This window comes from Suncus etruscus, chromosome X (assembly GCF_024139225.1).
Source record: "Suncus etruscus isolate mSunEtr1 chromosome X, mSunEtr1.pri.cur, whole genome shotgun sequence".
In the NCBI taxonomy this organism is placed as follows: domain Eukaryota; kingdom Metazoa; phylum Chordata; class Mammalia; order Eulipotyphla; family Soricidae; genus Suncus; species Suncus etruscus.
Genome location: NC_064868.1, coordinates 44,739,347 through 44,759,513, shown reverse-complemented (window position 1 = coordinate 44,759,513; position 20,167 = coordinate 44,739,347). Strand labels below are relative to the sequence as shown.

Genomic DNA, 20,167 nt, shown 5'->3' with positions numbered 1-20,167 from the left:
TGGGTATCCACTATAAATATTTGAAACCAGCATTTATTTTCACTTTTTTCTGAATAGTTTTTTCTTGGTTAAACATTAATATTAAAATAAAAGAGAAACAATAATGGCTTTTTGGTTTTGTGGGGGTTAAGGAGACATCCACTGATGCTACAGGGTGCAGAGCTTGGAGATGAAGCGGTACAGGGATCAAGCCTGGGATTCCAGGCCTTTGACTTCCTGGCCCTCTGTTTTTTTTAATGAAAATTACAAGTATGGTGGGAAGGGAGAAACCTAATAGTTTTTGAATAGGTGGCTTTTGGAGACTGTGAAATTATTATAATCTGTGGAATTATTTCTGTACTTTTAATTCAGAAACAAGCATGACAGGAGATTAAAAACTTGGAAGTGCTGTATGAATTTATCTCCCAGCAGATAATAATTCTTAAGCTGTCCCTAATGAAGTAGCAGGTTGCAGCTAATGATTGATTTTATTTAACTGTTTTTGTTTGGTTCTTATCTGAGCAGAGCACACAAGAACAGTGGATGTATAAAATAGAACATAGTTCCAAAGGTCCTTTCTCAGAACCCTCATCTACTGTTAATGGGAATGTCAACTGGTTCATACTCTTTTGAAAGCACTGGGAATAGAGTGATATGCATGGTACACTTTCAGTAACAGTACTGCAAACCACAGTGCCTTAAAGAAAAACAAATGAGGCAGGCTGGGGATGTGGGAGGGAAACTAGGGACATAGGTGGTGAGAAGTGGACACTGGTGAAGGGAAGGGGGCTCAAATATTGTATGACAGATTATGAACAACTTTGTAATGATGATTCAATAAAGTTTTTTTAAATGGAAAATAGAAATAGACCTCCCATTCGTACAACCCTGTGAAATACCACTCCTTGGCATCTGTCTGCAAAATACAAAACATTAATTTGAAAGGATTATATACACCTATGCTCATTTTGCACTTAGTATAATATCCAAAATATGCCAACTATTTATGAGTAGTATTTGGCTATTTATAATAGCCAAATGCCCAACTATTTATGAGTAGATCAAGAATTTGTGACATATATACACAATAACATATGCAGCTTTAAGAATAAAATTACGTAATTTTCCATAACATGAATCAGATTAATATGGATTGAATTAATTGAAGTTAGTCAGAGGTTAAAAGAATAGATACAGAATGATTCCTCTCTAGGTTGGGACTTGAAGATGCAAAGTATGGGGCCCGGAGAGATAGCACAGCGGCGTTTGCCTTGCAAGCAGCCAATCCAGGACCAAAGGTGGTTGGTTCGAATCCCAGTGTCCCACATGGTCCCCCGTGCCTGCCAGGAGCTATTTCTGAGCAGACAGCCAGGAGTAACCCCTGAGCACTGCTGGGTGTGACCCTCCCCCCCAAAAAAAGATGCAAAGTAAGATCGTTACAAAAAGCCAAAGGCAATTCAAAGACTGATCCATACAATCGAGTTTGGGGGTGGGGATTGGAAGAGAGGGGCATAGGACCCTTAGGGGAGGGAGGTTGGTATACTGGTGAGGGGTATGGTTTTTAAATTATGTACAAGGAAATCATCATTAACCAGTATTGTATATCATAGAACCTCAATAGATTTTTTCAGTTTCTTTCTCTTAGATGATAAAGCACACATGTAAAAGCATTTCTCAGTTATACTATTTATAGCAGAATATAGTCAACACCATTTTTTAGTCTTTTTTTTACTATTTTCATGGAAGAAAAAATATTGAAAAATGGGTTCCAAGGGGCCGGAGAGATAGCACAGTGATAGGGCATTTGCCTTGCATGCAGGACAGTGGTTCAAATCCTGGCATCCCATATGGTCTCCTGAGCCTGCCAGGAGCTATTTCTGAGCATAAAGCCTAGAGCCAGGAGTGCCCCTGAGCACTTCTGGGTGTGACCAAAAAATGGGTTCCAGGGCCAGAGTGGTGCCACAAGTGGTAGGGTGTTTGTCTTGCTTGCACTAACCTAGGACAGACTGCAGTTCAATCCCCAGTTTAATTCCCTGGCATCCCATATGGTCCCCCAAGCCAGGAGCAATTTCTGAACATAGCCAGGAGTAAACCCTGAGCATCACTGGGTGTGACCCAAAAACAAAAACAAAAAGAAGTTCTGGGATAGGGATGGAGCTTAGTGGAAAACTGCTTGATTGTGTAAGTTAGGTCTTGGTTCAGTGCCAGGTACCACACACAAATGCATACACTTTATTATTCACTTGGAGAAAATTGGGAAGGTGGACTTACTTAGCTAGCATGTAAGTTTCTATCAGTATATTTGCATACTTCAAAGTTGTGATGATTTTAATACATGTGCATATATGCACAAGTATTGCTACATAAATAATAGCTACTCATAGTAACTAATAACACCAATGAATGGGGTCTGAATCTATAATACAGTGTAGAGTAGGACATTTGCTTTTCCATTCTACAAATGAAGTAATTCACATTAGCAGAGAATAAATAATTTGCTTAAAATTGCTCAGTAAGAAATCAAACTCCAGAGACAAATCTCTTAAATGATACATTTTACTTGTATTTTAGTCACTTCACAAAAATTACTTGAACATTTTGAACATATAAACATACAGTTTTTGAAATTAGAGATATACAAAAATGTGATTAAGATAAGCATGACATTGTATCAGTTTTTATTTTATTAGAGCTAACCCAAATATATAGGCAAAATTGTAATCAGTGAGTTACAGGAACATGAGCCAGATACCAAATGTTTATAGAACTTTGAATTATTTACACTGTTACATTTAGATAGGTAGGGCTTAAATGAAGACACATAAAATTTATGTTTATATATTTTAATAATTTTTTACTGATTAGGATTCTATGGATTACAATACTACTTATTAGTAAGTTTCTCACGTAAATTCTAAAACTAGAGCCCATCACCCAGTGTACCCCATTCTGTCTGAGTGGCCCTCCCGACCCAGTTGTGTGAATCAGTTCTCATTATGTTGCCTATGATTATACATAATTTATTTTTAAAATGGGGGTGTTCTTGGTGCCTCTATCAGCCAACCCATGGTCATGTAGTTTAGTCATGAGTTCTTTTAGATTGGGTTGTGTTCCCATTCAGAATTTAGCCAGTTATTGTATATGTAGTGGACCAGATTTTCTATTCTTTCTGTATGAAGTGAAATAGCCACACCCAGGTGTTTAAGGTTTATTCTTGGTGGGCTCAAGGGGGCTGTTCGTGGAGCTGGGGATTGATCCATGGTCAGTCATTTGCAAAGCAAGTGGTTTACCTACTGTACTAGCTCTCCAGCCTGGTGAATCAGATTTCCTACCAAGATTATATAGTGTTTTCTTGAATGTTTTGTCTAAGAAAAGGAATATAATGGGGTCTGTACTACTTCTGGCTGATGCAAGACAGGTGAGGATATTTTTTAATTCTATTAACTTATTTAGGATTTCACAGTTAACTCTATCTTGTACAGCATAAAAAATGGGCTTAAAAATGCAATAGGGAAGGAAGCAAACTATTAATAGAATCTGAATGACCATAAGATGCCTTCTTACAGAACAATAAGTCAAATCTTTTTCTACAATGGTGGTACAGCTCCTCATTTTTCTTAGATGATTAACAAAATAGTAGTACGATGTCATTACAACTAAAAACGAGAGTCCAATGAATGTGGTTCCTATGAGGCCTGCAATCTGAGAGATGTTGGCTCCTAATTCCATTTGCTTACTGTAGCAGCAGATTTCTTCCATTCCACTAACTTCTACAGCTGTAAAGTATATGATAACTGGTAAAATTAGGCCTAGTACAATGACCCATATGTAAATACAAAGTCTTCTAGCAAAGTTGGGCTGGCGAAACTTTTTTAGTAAATGACCATAAAATATTTTCTCATAGCATGAAGTGGCCTCTTGTGTGGATTCCGTTTTTATCAAGGTCGCATAGCGGCTTATGGCAATCCAACATAAAATTAAGAGACTGACAAACATACTTACATGCATAGACAAAGTTCCCAGAAAATTGACTACCTGGCATTGAATGGATTTATATTCCCATTCATCACCTTTCAAGAAGTACATGCTCATGAAAAGCATAGCACTGCATACAATTAAGTTTGCAGTCACCAGATGTGCCAGGTAAATGTGTGTTGATGTTCTTTTACCTATTTTCCTTAAAAATATCCATTGAGAGAGAGAATTTCCAAGGAGACCAGTGACACAGAGGAACGCATAAATAATTGGTAGCCCCAGGGTAGAGATCAAGGTTGGCTGAACAGTACATAGCGAGTCGTTATGCATTTATAGTAGATGTTCTTGAATTTTGACACAGGAGCTAGAACAAAATTTTATAGAATTAATATTATAAACTTAATATTAAGTTTAACTAAATATTAACTTAATTATGTTTAACTTAATATTATCTTAAGCTTAAATATCTCCTATGATTTGAATTATTAGATGAGAAGGGAAGCCATCAGTGCCTTCTCACCTTTGTCCGGTAATGATTTTCCAACTGAAGTAAAAGCAAAATGATTGTGATGGATATTTTTTCTCTAAAAAAAAAAGATACAAATAGGTAAGATTTATCATTCTGTACTAGGGTAAATTGCAGTTCTTGTTTTAAATTGTGAAACAATTTTAATAAACATTTTTGACAGGAAAGGTAATTTTTAAAATGTTAAGAATTCCAGAAGAATTGTGTCTACAAAAATGAAGACTGATTTGTTAATAAGTTAAAGAACTTCTCTATAATCCAATACTATTAGAAGCTCTTCCTATCTCAGAAGTAAATTTACTGTCATAGAAACAAGTACTCACAGAAGATCTTAAATTGGATAGAAAGAATTGTAGTGACCAAGTGTAAACTTCAAAATCCCAGTTCCTTCCTAAAGAGCACCAGTAATTTCTCATTTTAAATATTTATGATAAAATGGGGGGCTGGAGAGATAGCATGGAGGTAAGGCATTTGCCTTGCATGCAGAAGGACATGCTTCCAATCTCTGCATCCCATATGGTCAGGAGTAACCCCTGAGCACTGCCAGTGTGACCCAAAAAAAACAAAAAAAAAAATTGAAATCCTGTCTGAACTTTTATTTGCTAAGATTGGTTTGAGCACCCTCATCTGTCTTTAATGTATAACTTGTTTTTTTTTTGTTGTTTTCAGAAATGGTTTCTTGAGAAGGTATTTTATTCATAGCATGAATGCTGTTGTATCGCCTTTTTATATCTTTTGTCTTTCATGCTGCAAGTGCAGCATGGCAGATTCATAGTGTGTGTGTGCATACACACCACAATCCTTTTAATCTCATTCTCCTTTTGAGATTCTTATATATGCCCACACCCTTCAGAAATATTTTATTCTCTATACCTCTTCACATCTAGTTGCAAAAACAGGGGAGGAGAATGAGTTTTTGCATTTTTAAGAGTATAGAGATTCCTCTCCCCAACTCCCAATACTTTGTACTGTATAGTATACTATAATTGTTTTTTGGTTTTTGGACCACAACCTGTGACGCTCAGAGGTTACTCCTGGCTATGTGCTGTGCTATCGCTCCGCCCCTATACTATAATTCTTATAGTACTATATAGTTATTAACGCAACAACCCAACAGTCCCCTACAATCACCACCTCTATCTATATCTGAAACCTTAAAACTGTCTACTGTCTCAAAATTCAAACACTGATACCATCCATTAAATCCTAGTATAGAGTTGGTCAGTTTATTTCTTTAAAAAGAAAAACAGGGGCTGGAGAGATAGCATGAAGGTAGGTCATTTGCCTTGCACGCAGCTGACCCTGGATGGAAGGTGGTTCAAATACCAACATCCCATATGGTTCCCTGAGCCTGCGAGGAGCAATTTCTGAGTGTAGAACCAGGAGTAACCTCTGAACCTTTGAGCCCCGCCAGGTGTGACCCAAAAATCAAAAAAAAAAAATTTAAGGGGCCGGAGAGATAGCATGGAGGTAAGGCATTTGCCTTGCATGCAGAAGGATGGTGGTTGGAATCCTGGCATCCCATATGATCTCCTGTGCCTGCCAGGGGCGATTTCTGAGCATAGAGCCAGGAGTAACCCCTGAGCGCTGCTGGGTGTGACCCAAAAACAAACAAACAAAAATTACAAGAAAAATAAAAACAAAAATACACAGGGTGTACCTATTGTCACAGCATTTAGGTAGAGGTAGAGTTTGATTAGAAAGAGAATGGCCCCGTAGAAAAATCTCCATGAATAAGCACCCAGGATAATCCTCTCAAGCATCCAGCTCTTCTTCAACACCTTATTTATCCTTTAGTTGTCCTTAAATACCATGAGAAATTCTCACCCATCCTCCTATAAAAGAAAATGAGCTTTCACCTTTTCCAGCCTTCCAGCTAATATCTGGATGCTGAGGCTGCCATTGATGTTAGTGAAACCATACTCATGTGATGAAGTGCCATTTCAATTCAGACTTCCTCGGGTCCAGGCCTTTTAATCTAGACTACTACTCACAGTACTTCCCAGTGCATTCTGGCCTGCTTGAGTCGGTATCTAGCCTTAATTACTATGTCTCCAGTTATAAACATGTAACCTAACACAACTAATTTTAAAATCCAATCAAGAATATGATTTCACATAAGGATTGAAGCTGCCTTTTATAATTTATGGTCCAAGAAAAGCACTAGCCCCCTGCCTCATACCAATTGAAAACCACTATGTAGATGAGGCTCTATAGACTAAAGCCTGTAAGGAAAAATGTTTCTGTATTACCTAGAATTCCTTTTTCTTTTCTTTTTTTTGTCCCCCTCCCTCCCTCCTACCCACCCACCTGTCCCCCAGTCTTTCTTTTCTTTTTTTAACTAGACCACCACAGAGTCTGGTATCTCATGACTCATAATTATCACCTTGCTTTTTCTATTTCAAACCAACATGTGCTTCAGAATAGGAAGGTGGTTAACAAAGGGGGGGCTCCTGAACCCCTCCGAGAGTCCCACTATAACAACACACATACTTCTCCATCTCCCCAGACAGGTTCCTCAATGCAAACTTGTACTTACTCCATAGGTCCCCTTTTAAAAAGAAGCAAAGTCTAAAACTGCCTGGAAATCACCTTCCTAACTTGGGGAAAATATAATAAAGCTTAGGAAATCAGAGAAAGTTCACACTTCAGCTGCACGTACTTAAAAACTGAAATGATAGACATTTAGATGGCCCTTGCAAAGATTCCTATTTTCAAAAAGACAGAAATCATAGAAAAAGAGTATATTTTCTTTAAAAAAAATTGCTCTCTAAAAGTGACTCCAACTCTTTTATTATCAGCAGGGCATCCTTCAAGCACGTGTTTCTGACCATTTGGCACCCAAAAAATAGCCCTACAAACATTGTAATTTAGAGTTACTAGAAATTACCCACATAATTATTTTGCTACTCATTTTAAATGTTCCATTTGCAGAATGCAAACCTTTTTAATACTGTTGGGAGTTCTGATAGATGGCCTTAACTTTCAAGCTAATAATGATGAGTCTTACCTGGATCTGGAGCCTATGTTAAGCGAGGTTCTGTTGTCTAAGACAATGATGCTGAAGTTCAGACTTGAATTCTTCAATCACCACTCTTCCAGTATTCCTCAATTGGAGACAGTGTGAACAGATTCTCACATGAAAGCAACTAAGGTGGGAAAAGGAAATTAAACAGAGCATTGAAGAGTTTCAATAGTTACAGTAAGTGTAGTAACTACCTCCTCTAAAACACACACACACACACACACACAATAACACCTCATTTCTCTATTTCCGTAATCTGAGGAGGAAGTTAGTAGTAAATATATACAGTACTTCTTTTTTTTTTTATACAGTACTTCTTAAGATGTTTTTTATCAACTGGTTGTATACCTCAGCTTAGTTAGTGTACTTGGCTGAAGTAAAGTCAATGACTTAGTTCATTTTCTACCAGAGGTAGATGGACCTGTACCATATAATCTAATAAACCCTTGACACAAACATACTTGTAAAATCATTTCCGAATATGCAATTTATCCTCATCAGGAGAAAAAAAGGGAGAAGGAATTCAAAGTTTTCTTTACCTGTAGCAGCTTATTACAAAGCTGAAAAACTTCAAGATCCTTTGTTGCAGGGATGCTGAGAGGACAGAGCAGCATAGACCAAGCACAGTTAAAGGTATCAGCCTAAGAAGCAGAAGTCAGGGTCCCCATTAGGCTATTAATGAACTCATCCATTGTAATTTAATTTTAGGAATTGCCTTGGGTTGCTTCTATTCAGATTCAAATTAGGACTTTGTTTGGATCCTTGCAAATGCTTTGGGGGCATCCTGGGAAGAACCATAATGTGTAGACCAAACTCTACCTTTGGTTAAAATAAGAGGTTAAATTATGATATAAGAAATTGTGAAAACTTTTATAAATATAATTTTTTAATCCATCTGTGAACTGTTAATGACATGGCAGAGGCTCTGTGTGTACACCTGAGGAATGAGACACACATCATACATGGTTCCCCTTCCTTGGGTAATTATACTAGTGTGAGTCTGAAAATGAGAACAGAAACCCACTTCCATTAAGCAGGAGCCCTTTTGTTATCCTTGTAAAATCTCCATATAAAATTAATAGGATTGCTTTGCCATTTCTTGTAACAAACACCCAATACTTATTTCATGTTGATTGCATAAATTCTGTCTGCTGTTGCTAATATTTTAGTCTAAAACAAAAATGAGAAGTACCTGAGTACCTGCATTTTTGTTATGCTTAAAGCTATAGGGACAGGAAGGAAATGGGGTGAGATTCCAAGAAAGAATGGCCCCAAGATTGTGGCAGGAGTGGGGGTGGGGGTAGGGAAGTGGGGTAGGAGTGGGGAGGTGTTTGCCTTTCCCAGGCTTCCTGCTTTAGGAGATTCCATACATTTACCCTCCTTGTCCTTCCCTTCCAGTTCTCAAATAACTTTTCTACTGAATTTGGCCATTTCACCTTGGACTCACTCTGCTTTCAATATTGAGGACAGGAACCTGAGCAATCTTGCCATATTTGACAGCATTTTATTAAGAATAGGGACACATCCAGGGTTACATGTTATTGATTGCAGAGTGATTTGACTTCTACAATTACTGTAATTTTTACTTTAACAATTTTTTCATGTTCCAGGAAGAAATTACATAGAATAAAAATGTTTGAAGTAATTTAGAGGAGAATGGAATTGGGGAAGACTTGACAATGGAAGAACGCGTCACTTTTTTTCTATCTGAAAAATACGGATTTCATGAAGCTAATCTTTATCCTAGACATATCAGTATAAATTCTCTTATGACTTGATTTTTAGTCTCTCTAATTGAAATATGAAGACTATATTTATATTCTCCTAATATGGTGGGAAATATGACCACAGGCAGAAAAGAGTGAACAACAAGAAAATTACCAATATCTTGTCAAGGAGTAACTTCAAGAATTCAATTCTCAGTAAAAATGATCCTTTGGATTTTTTTTCCTTCACATCACCAAATACTTCTGTGGTTCTCTTTCCTCTCTCTGTCCATCTCCCTTTCAAAATTCTTCTGTCATCCATACTCATAGACTCTTGCCTAAGAATTCTAATTCTTTTTTTCTCTTCTGCCAAATACTGATCTAAGTATTTCTGCTTTGACTCTTCTGGTTCATTCCTTGAGGTGTTAGATACGTTCTCAAAAATATAAATTCTGCCATGTGCTAAGTTTTCTGTTTTAGAAAGAAATTTAAGAATTTTTTTAAAAATTTGTATCAAGTGTTATTTTAACTCTGACCCCAGAATTTATCTGGAATAGTTCTGTAAAAATGTTTCATGGTCTGGGGGCAGGGGGTGGGACTAGAGTGATATAGTACATAGGGTAGGGTGCTTGTCTTGCATACAGTCAACCCAGGTTTAATCTACAACACCCCAAGCACCATGGGTGTTCAGGAGTGATCCCTGAGCACAAAGCCAGGAATAAGCCCTGAGCACCACCAGGTGTGGCCCAGAAACAAACAGAAAAACATGAATGGTTCAAAGGGCAGGTCTGTGGTTATTTGTTTTGATATCTAGAAAATGGTGGACAGCAGGTGTGCTTAAGAGTCCATGAAATACTGAGGTCAGATTACTATCCCTGATCCACTTGTTTTAGTGCCAGATCCCAGAGGTCCCAAGACAACCCTGAACCTTTGGGCATCAACCAAACAGGGAGATTTTCCAAGGTGTTTAAACTGGCTATCATTGCCCTTTAAATTACTCCCTCTAACCAGTCAAGTTCTCAGGGTTACTGGAAGGTGATGTATAGGAAGAGAAGACATGCTTTAGGTTACATTAGATTTGAAAGTCAAAAGATCATTCTTTCTAAAAGAAGGGCCAGTGCAAGCTTGTATGTTTAGTTCATTGCACACCCAAACCACAGGTTTAAACACCTTAGCAGAGAAGCTAAGACCACTTAGCTAAACCTACTTCAAGTAGACTTATTTCAGGGCTTACAGAGACTCTATCCCCCTGCCCAACCACCACTTGGCCCCATCATCAGGATGTGGTATCTGGCCACAGCTCTGAGCATTTACAATACTCTCACCCCCTTTCTACCTAGTTAGTTTAAACAGCTCTGATCATGGACATCCCTCTCTCAACCAAGGCAAAAGAACCTCTGTTTGCTTGTCTCATAAGAAATCATTTCTCAGCAAACGATGGGATGCTTTCCCTCAAGAATTATTAAATCATGACAGAAACTAGCTAGTTTAGAAATTTATCATAACAGAAAAGTCTAGTGGCAAATGTCAATAGACCTCATAGTCAAAGTTGTTTTAAAAGTCTCTGGCTTTTGACTTGAATGTCTGGGATAAAAGTTGGTAAATCCAGAATAGCTCTGTAGCAGCAGAACTGGAATTATCTCAGCTGAAAAACAGACTGGAAATGAGCAGGTTATGGGGAAGACCAAAACATTAGCTTTGAATTTGATGAGGCAAAAAATATTTTGGTTTGGGGATATTTTCTTGTTGGGGGGGATCACACCCAACAGTGCTCAGAGGTTGCTTCTGGCTCTGCACTCAGAAATTACTTCTGCTGTGTTAGAGGGACCACACAGAATGCTGGGGATCAAGCTCAGGTAAGACACATGCAAGGAAAACACCTTCCCTACTCTCTGGTCCCAGATGAGGCAAAATAATTTCTTTGAGCAGAGGTAGAAGTTGGAATTTAAATAAATACATATGAGTCAGGCAGGTTTGACTCATACTGTGTCTAAGAACTGACCTTTATATATTATTTTTCTTTGAAAGCTAAAAGTAGATGAAATTTTCTGAAACAAATGCATTAAATGAAAGAATTCTAAAAATAGTTTAAGCTATTATACTACTACAGAACTCGGGCCCAGAGAGATAGCACAGCGGCATTTGCCTTGCAAGCAGCCAATCCAGGACCAAAGGTGGTTGGTTCAAATTCCGGTGTCCCATATGGCCCCCCATGCCTGCCAGGAGCTATTTCTGAGCAGACAGCCAGGAGTAACCCTTGAGCATTGCCGGGTGTGGCCCAAAAACAAAAAAAAAAAAACCTCATGTACATAGAACCAGTGCAATAGTACAGTGGGTAAGGCCCCTATCTTACATTTGGCTGATATAGGTTTGATCCTCGGCATCCCATATAAGACCTGAACACCTCGAGGAGTAATTCCTAATTGTAAAGCCAGGAATAACTCCTGAACTCTGTTGGGGGAGGCCCCTAAACAAGAGAAAACAAAAACTCATGCATACAACTCTACCTTGAGAATTAGCCTCTTGAACTTGCAATGAAATTTAGAGAATTAAAATGGCAGAGTCTATGCCTGATCGTTTTATTTGCAATCATTTCTTTTGAATTTCTAGTTAAAATTATTTTGCAGTTAGGAAGAAAGAAATATTTCAAGAAAAGATAAAAATGAGTTATGTATATAAGGCAAGGGTTCCCAAACATTATGGCCTGTTGCCCCCTTTACAGATAAAAAAATCACTAATAACTTATTTTCTTTAAGAAAAAGAGTAGAAAGCATCCACAAATCTCACCAAAGGCTGCTGTCACCTCCCATGGAACCTCTGCCCTTCCTTGGAATTGGGTGCAGTAGCACCCACTTTTGGAAAATCTTATCTCAGGTCTCACTTCCAGTTCCTATAAATTTCTGTATTCATTTTCTCTTATTCAGATCCCCAAGTATTTCTGGGGGGATACAAGCTTTCTTCAGAACCACTTTTAGAAAAATTGCATTAATAAAGATATTCACTTAAGTGTATTTATGTATATGTTAATTCATTTATTTTCCAAAATATTCCTATATGAGACACAATTATTACTATCATTGTCTTTTTTTTTTTGGTTTTTGGGACACATCTGGCAGTGCTCAGGGGTTACTCCTGGCTGTCTGCTCAGAAATAGCTCCTGGCAGGCACGGGGGACCATATGGGACACCGGGATTTGAACCAACCACCTTTGGTCCTGGATCGGCTGCTTGCAAGGCAAACGCAGCTGTGCTATCTCTTTGGGCCCACTATCATTGCCTTAATAACATTTAGATTTATAGAGGAGAAACAGTTGGCAATAGTAATATTAAGTCTCTTGTGGAACATAGATTTGAACCCAGGAAGTCTCACTACAGAGCCCAGATTTTCAGCTGATGCTACATAAAGTGATCAACTCCCTAGTTACCAAAAAGGTATTTCACTCAATTTCTGTTTGTTCAATCTAATCTCTTGCCAACAGCTCTTAAAGAGTCCTTGTTTGAAACCCTATGAATATACTGTTTCTCTGGTTCCTAGTGAATTTTTCTTTGTTTCTGGTACCAGATTCCTAACAGGGACCTCCTTTATGCAAGGTTTAACCTTAATCCCTGTGCTGTCTCTTTTTCTATTACCCTTACCCCCTATCCACACCCCCAGTGGATTTTAAGGAGCAATGTTAATTGCATCAATTAGCCCTTATGTTGGTGGTTGTCTCTTAAGGATCTTTTGGTGTATGTAGATAAATTAGACTTGGAGCAGGCCTTATAAGACATCACCTAAAATAAGTCTTGGTATTTTAGTTAGTTCTCACATTGTACTCATTGTGGCAGAGTTTCTTCCCTTTTTTTTTTTTGTTGTTTGTTTTGTTTGTTTGTTTGTTTTGTTTCTTGGGCCACACCCATTTGATGCTCAGAGGTTACTCCTGGCTAATCGCTCAGAAATTGCCCCTGGCTTGGGGGGACCTTATGGGACGCTTGGGGGATCGAACTGCGGTCCTTCCTTAGCTAGTGCTTGCAAGGCAGACACCTTACCTCTAGCACTACCTCACCAGCCCCTGTGGCAGTTTCTAATTGTAGTATCTTGCCTCTTCTCTTTCTTCCAGCAAAACTATCCTAAGATGTATCATTTTAATAAACCTACAATAAACTATTAAAGCCAAGAATAGATGTTCTTTGGAATTTTCTTTTTTTTTATTTAAACACCTTGATTACATACATGATTGTGTTTGGGTTTCAGTCATGTAAAGAACGCCACCCATCACCAGTGCAACATTCCCACCACCAATGTCCCAAGTCTCCCTCCTCCCCACCTAACCCCTGCCTGTACTCTAAACAGGCTCTCCATTTCCCTCATACATTCTCATTATTAGGAAAGTTCAGAATGTAGTTATTTCTCTAACTAAACTCATCACTCTTTGTGGTGAGCTTCCTGAGGTGAGCTGGAACTTCCAGCTCTTTTCTCTTTTGTGTCTGAAAATTATTATTGCAAGAATGTCTTTCATTTTTCTTAAAACCCATAGATGAGTGAGACCATTCTGCGTTTTTCTCTCTCTCTCTGACTTATTTCACTCAGCATAATAGATTCCGTGTACGTCCATGTATAGGAAAATTTCATGACTTCATCTCTCCTGACAGCTGCATAATATTCCCTTGTGTATATGTACCACAGTTTCTTTAGCCATTCGTCTGTTGAAGGGCATCTTGGTTGTTTCCAGAGTCTTGCTATGGTAAATAGTGCTGCAATGAATATGGGTGTAAGGAAGGGGTTTTTGTACTGTATTTTTGTGTTCTTAGGGTATATTCCTAGGAGTGGTATAGCTGGATCATATGGGAGCTCGATTTCAAGTTTTTGGAGGAATCTCCATATCGCTTTCCATAAAGGTTGAACTAGACGGCATTCCCACCAGCAGTGGATAAGAGTTCCTTTCTCTCCACATCCCCGCCAACACTGTTTATTCTCATTCTTTGTGATGTGTGCCATTCTCTGTGGTGTGAGGTGGTATCTCATCGTTGTTTTGATTTGCATCTCCCTGATGATTAGTGATGTGGAGCACTTTTTCATGTGTCTTTTGGCCATTTGTATTTCTTTTTTGTCAAAGTGTCTGTTCATTTCTTCTCCCCATTTTTTGATGGGATTAGATGTTTTTTTCTTGTAAAGTTCTGTCAGTGCCTTGTATATTTTGGAGATTAGCCCCTTATCTGATGGGTATTGGGTGAATAGTTTCTCCCACTCAGTGGGTGGCTCTTGTATCCTGGGCACTATTTCCTTTGAGGTGCAGAAGCTTCTCAGCTTAATATATTCCCATCTGTTAATCTCTGCTTTCACTTGCTTGGAGAGTGCAGTTTCCTCCTTGAAGATGCCTGTAATGTCCTGGAGTGTCTTGCCTATGTGCTGTTCTATATATCTTATGGTTTTGGGGCTGATATCGAGGTCTTTAATCCATTTGGATTTTACCTTCGTACATGATGATAGCTGGGGGACTAAGTTCAATTTTTTGCAAGCAGCTATCCAATTGTGCCAACACCACTTGTTGAAGAGGCTTTCTTTGCTCCATTTAGGATTTCTTGCTCCTTTATCAAAAATTAGGTGATTGTATGTCCGGGGAACATTTTCTGAGTATTCAAGCCTATTCCACTGATCGGAGGGCCTGTCCTTATTCCAATACCATGCTGTTTTGATAACTATTGCTTTGTAGTACAGTTTAAAGTTGGGGAAAGTAATTCCTCCCATATTCTTTTTCCCAATGATTGCTTTGGCTATTTCAGGGTGTTTATTGTTCCAAATGAATTTCAAAAGTGTCTGATCCACTTCTTTGAAGAATGTCATGGGTATCTTTAGAGGGATAGCATTAAATCTGTATAATGCCTTGGGGAGTATTGCCATTTTGATTATGTTAATCCTGCCAATCCACGAGCAGGGTATGCGTTTCCATTTCCGCGTGTCCTCTCTTATTTCTTGGAGCAGAGTTTTATAGTTTTCTCTGTATAGGTCCTTCACATTTTTAGTCAAGTTGATTCCAAGATATTTGAGTTTGTGTGGCACTATTGTGAATGGGGTTGTTTTCTTAATGTCCATTTCTTCCTTATTACTGTTGGTGTATAGAAAGGCCATTGATTTTTGTGTGTTAATTTTGTAGCCTGCCACCTTGCTATATGAGTCTATTGTTTCTAGAAGCTTTTTGGTAGAGTCTTTAGGGTTTTCTAAGTAGAGTATCATGTCATCTGCAAACAGTGAGAGCTTGACTTCTTCCTTTCCTATCTGGATTCCCTTGATATCTTTTTCTTGCCTAATCGCTATAGCAAGTACTTCCAGTGCTATGTTGAATAGGAGTGGTGAGAGAGGACAGCCTTGTCTTGTACCAGAATTTAGAGGGAAGGCTTTTAGTGTTTCTCCGTTGAGGATAATATTTGCCGTTGGCTTGTGGTAGATGGCTTCAACTAGATTGAGAAAGGTTCCTTCCATTCCCATCTTGCTGAGAGTTTTGATCAAGAATGGGTGTTGGACCTTATCAAATGCTTTCTCTGCATCTATTGATATGATCATGTGGTTTTTATTTTTCTTGTTATTGATGTTGTGTATGATGTTGATAGATTTACGGATGTTAAACCAGCCTTGCATTCCTGGGATGAAACCTACTTGATCATAGTGGATGATCTTCTTAATGAGGCTTTGAATCCTATTTGCCAGGATTTTGTTGAGGATCTTTGCATCTGCATTCATCAGTGATATTGGTCTGTAATTTTCTTTTTTTGTAGCATCTCTGTCTGGTTTAGGTATCAAGGTGATGTTGGCTTCATAAAAGCTATTTGGAAGTGTTTTCGTTTGTTCAATTTCATGAAAGAGTCTTGCCAGGATTCGTAGTAGTTCCTCTTGGAAAGTTTGAAAGAATTCATTAGTGAATCCATCTGGGCCTGGGCATTTGTTTTTCGGCAGACCGTTGATTACCATTCTAATTTCATCAATGGTGATGGGGGTGTTTAGATATGCTACATCCTCTTCCTTCAACCGTGGAAGATTATAAGAGTCCAAGAATTTATCCATTTCTTCCAGGTTCTCATTTTTAGTGGCGTAGAGTTTCTCAAAGTAGTTTCTGATTACCCTTTGAATCTCTCTCATGTCAGTAGTGATCTCTCCTTTTTCATTCCTAATACGAGTTATCAAGTTTCTCTCTCTCTCTTTTTTTGTTAGGTTTGCCAGTGGTCTATCAATCTTGTTTATTTTTTCAAAGAACCAACTTCTGCTTTCGTTGATCTTTCGGATTGTTTTTTGGGTTTCCACTTCATTGATTTCTGCTCTCAGCTTTGTTATTTCCTTCTGTCTTCCTATTTTTGGGTCCTTTTGTTGAGCATTTTCTAGTTCTATTAGCTGTGTCATTAGGCTACTCAGGTAAGCTCCTTCTTCCTTCCTGATGTGTGCTTGCAAAGCTATAAATTTTCCTCTCAGTACTGCTTTTGCTGTGTCCCATAAGTTCTGATAGTTTGTGTCTTGATTGTCATTTGTTTCCAGGAACCTTTTGATTTCCTCCTTGATTTCATCTCGGACCCACTGGTTATTGAGTATGAGGCTGTTTAACTTCCAGGTGTTAAGGTTTTTCTTCTGAGTCCCTTTGGAATTCACAAATAATATCAGAGCCTTGTGGTCAGCAAAGGCAGTCTGCAAAATTTCTATCCTCTTGATCTTATGGAGATATGTTTTATGTGCCAGCATGTAGTCTATCCTGGAGAATGTCCCATGTACATTGGAGAAGAATGTGTACCCAGGTTTCTGGGGATGTAGTGTCCTATATATATCCACTAGGCCTCTTTCTTCCATTTCTCTCCTCAGGTCTAGTATATTCTTGTTGGGTTTCAGTCTGGTTGACCTATCCAGTGTTGACAAAGCCGTGTTGAGGTCCCCCACAATTATTGTGTTGTTATTGATATTATTTTTCAGATTTGTCAACAGTTGTATTAAATATTTTGCTGGCCCCTCATTCGGTGCATATATGTTTAGGAGAGTGATTTCTTCCTGCTCTACATACCCCTTGATTAATATAAAATGTCCATCTTTGTCCCTTACAACCTTCCTGAGTATAAAGTTTGCATTATCTGATATTAGTATGGCCACTCCAGCTTTTTTATGGGTGTTGTTTGCTTGGATAATTTTTCTCCAGCCTTTTATTTTGAGTCTATGTTTGTTCTGACTATTCAGGTGCGTTTCTTGTAGGCAGCAGAAGGTTGGATTGAGTTTTTTGATCCATTTAGCCACTCTGTGTCTCTTAACTGGTGCATTTAGTCCATTGACGTTGAGAGAAAGAATTGTCCTGGGATTTAATGCCATCTTTATATCGAAATTTGGTGTGTCTTTTGGTCAGTCTTGTCTTAGATTAGGTCTTTCAGTTTTTCTCTTAAGACTGGTTTTGAGTCTGTAAAGTTTCTGAGCTGTTTTTTGTCTGTGAAACCATGTATTCTTCCGTCAAACCGGAAAGTGAGTTTTGCTGGGTACAGTATTCTAGGTGAAGCATTCATTTCATTCAGTCTTGTCCCAATATCCCACCACTGCCTTCTGGCATTGAGTGTTTCTGGTGACAGGTCTGCTGTAAATCTCAGGGAAGCTTGCTTGAATGTAATTTCCCCTTTTGATCTTGCTGTTTTCAGAATTCTGTCTCTATCTGTGGGATTTGTCATTGTGACTAGGATGTGTCTTGGGGTGTTTTTTCTGGGGTCTCTTTTGGTTGGTACTCTTCGAGTATGTAGGATTTGATCACCTATATTCTTTAGCTCTGGAAGTTTCTCTTTAATTATGTTCTTGACCATTGATTCTTCCTGGGAATTTTCTTCCTGGGTCTCTGGGACTCCAGTGATTCTTAAGTTGTTTCTGTTGATCTTATCTTAGACTTCTATTTTCATCTGTTCCCATTCTTTGACTAATTTTTCCATTGTCTGCTCATTTGCTTTAAGTTTTTTGTCCAATCTCTCCTGCTGTATGGAATTGTTATGTATCTCATCTTCCACAGCACCAAGTCTATTCTCAGCTTCTGACATCCTGTCCCAGAGCTTATCCATTTTGTCATTCACTTCGTTTACTGACTTTTTCAGGCCTGTTAATTGATATGTTATTTCAGTTTGGAGTTTTGTGATTTCTGTCTTCATATTTTCTTGGTTCTTATTAGTGTTCTGTTCAACTCGATTCATGGTTTCTTTGAGTTCTTTGAACATATTCCATATTGCTAGTCTAAAGTCCTTATCTGAGAGGTTGATTAGTTGGTTGGCCATTATCTGGTCATCAGAATTGTCCTCTTCATTCTCTATGTCTGATGCTGGCCTGCGTTTTTTCCCCATTGTCACACTTGTATTTTGGGTTTTTCTACGTGTTGTGGTGGTATTCATTGGCTATATGATGTGGGCAGCACACTTCTCTGGCTCCGCCCTTTCTGGATGGGCTGACTTGTCTCTAGGGGAGGGGAGTCCTCCGTGGGTGAAGCCTCACACTGGATCAAATCTTAGGCCCAAGCATTCAACGGAGAAGACAGTCCTAGGAGGAATGCTTGCTTCTGTGTTATAGCTCAGTTCTTAGTGTGATTTTTTCTTCTTGTTGCGATGGTGTTCTTTTCTTAGAAAGAGCGCACGGCCGCGTAGCGAAGCGGAACGGCCGTGCTCTGCTGGAGCCTCTTTTGCCCCACTCCCAAGAGTTTCACGCAAGAGGACAGTAGAGAAACATTTACAAGGAGAACTCACAGTTGGGCTCCACTGGGCAGGCGCAGATTCGTGGCTTTTCCCTGCCTGATGTCCCAAACAGGGCAGCTGGCTTCTGTGAAAGCCCGCCAGTTTTCACGTTCTGGAGACCCGCCCTGGAAATGGCGTCTGGGAGAGCAGATTTCTGGAGCGTCTTTTGCCCCACTCCCAAGAGTTTCACGCAAGAGGACAGTAGAGAAACATTTACAAGGAGCACTCACAGTTGGGCTCCACTGGGCAGGCGCAGATTCGTGGCTTTTCCCTGTCTGATGTCCCAAACAGGGCAGCTGGCTTCTGCGAAAGCCCGCCAGTTTTCACGTTCTGGTTTGGAATTTTCGAATTCTAGAAATACCTCACAGAAAAACTGGAAAGAAGAAACCTCAGTTAAATTAAGACATGTCTTTCAAACTCAACTCTCTTTAGACTCTTTGGCAATACTTTTACCAGCAGAGGGCAATGTATTACCAGTCCTAGACATTTAGAGATCAAAGCATCCTGTGCTTTGTAACCAGAAACAAAATACAACTTAAAGGTTCTGTGTTTTAAATCTCTAATTTTTAAACTTCTTTATTTTACTAACTGCACAGCTCTATAATCATGATATAATAAAAGTGTTCTGTGGGATATGGGTTTCGCCCCTGGATACAGTATATACCCTACTTACATGAGACCCCCAGGTTCAATGTTTGATTGCTGACAACCCTGCCAGTTTTAATAAGCAAATAAAATCCAGCCAGATCTCTTCAATAGGATATGTCGTGTGTGTGTGTGTGTGTGTGTGTGTGTGTGTGTGTGTGTGTGTGTGTGTGTGTTGGCTGGAGCAGGGGGGGTGTTCATTTTGAAGCAGTATACAAAGAATCACCTTTAGAAAACATTCTAGGGAATAAAAAGAAAATGTGACATTTTAGATGTGTAACCTTTCATCAGCTGTCCATTTCTCTTTTAATAATCATAGCTCAGAGTTTGAAACATTGTGCTAAAAGGCTCATGATGAAAAGAGCTTGTTCGTGTAATTTAATTCATAGCTTGCCTAATAAACAGCAGTAGAAATCCTCTTAGACATGTCCTCATGTCAACTTAATGAAGAACTCCTATCCCTTCATCTAAGGAAACATCCTCAACTGGATTGCTTCATTATTCTGCTATCTCTATCAAGTGCAGCACATGCTTGTTCTTATCTCTAAGAACACAGTTACACTACATCTTCCATAATTCTGCTTTTGCATGCCCTACAGTGGTCTAGAAA

The 20,167-nt window shown here is 38.8% G+C and overlaps 2 protein-coding genes across 15 annotated transcripts in view; one reads left to right on the top strand and one right to left on the bottom strand.

Annotated features, from left to right (window-relative positions):
* Positions 1-20,167, top strand: part of CASK (calcium/calmodulin dependent serine protein kinase) — a 515,778-nt gene that overhangs the window by 297,562 nt on the left and 198,049 nt on the right. The window lies entirely within an intron of this gene.
* On the bottom strand, positions 3,181-4,284 carry GPR82 (G protein-coupled receptor 82). The gene has a single exon (XM_049767432.1). It carries the CDS (start codon positions 4,282-4,284, stop codon positions 3,181-3,183), a length of 1,104 nt encoding a protein of 367 aa, XP_049623389.1.

Excerpts from the sequence above, each read along its gene's own strand:
- GPR82 (XM_049767432.1), bottom strand. The coding sequence starts at position 4,284 with ATGCATAACGACTCGCTATGTACTGTTCAGCCAACCTTGATCTCTACC.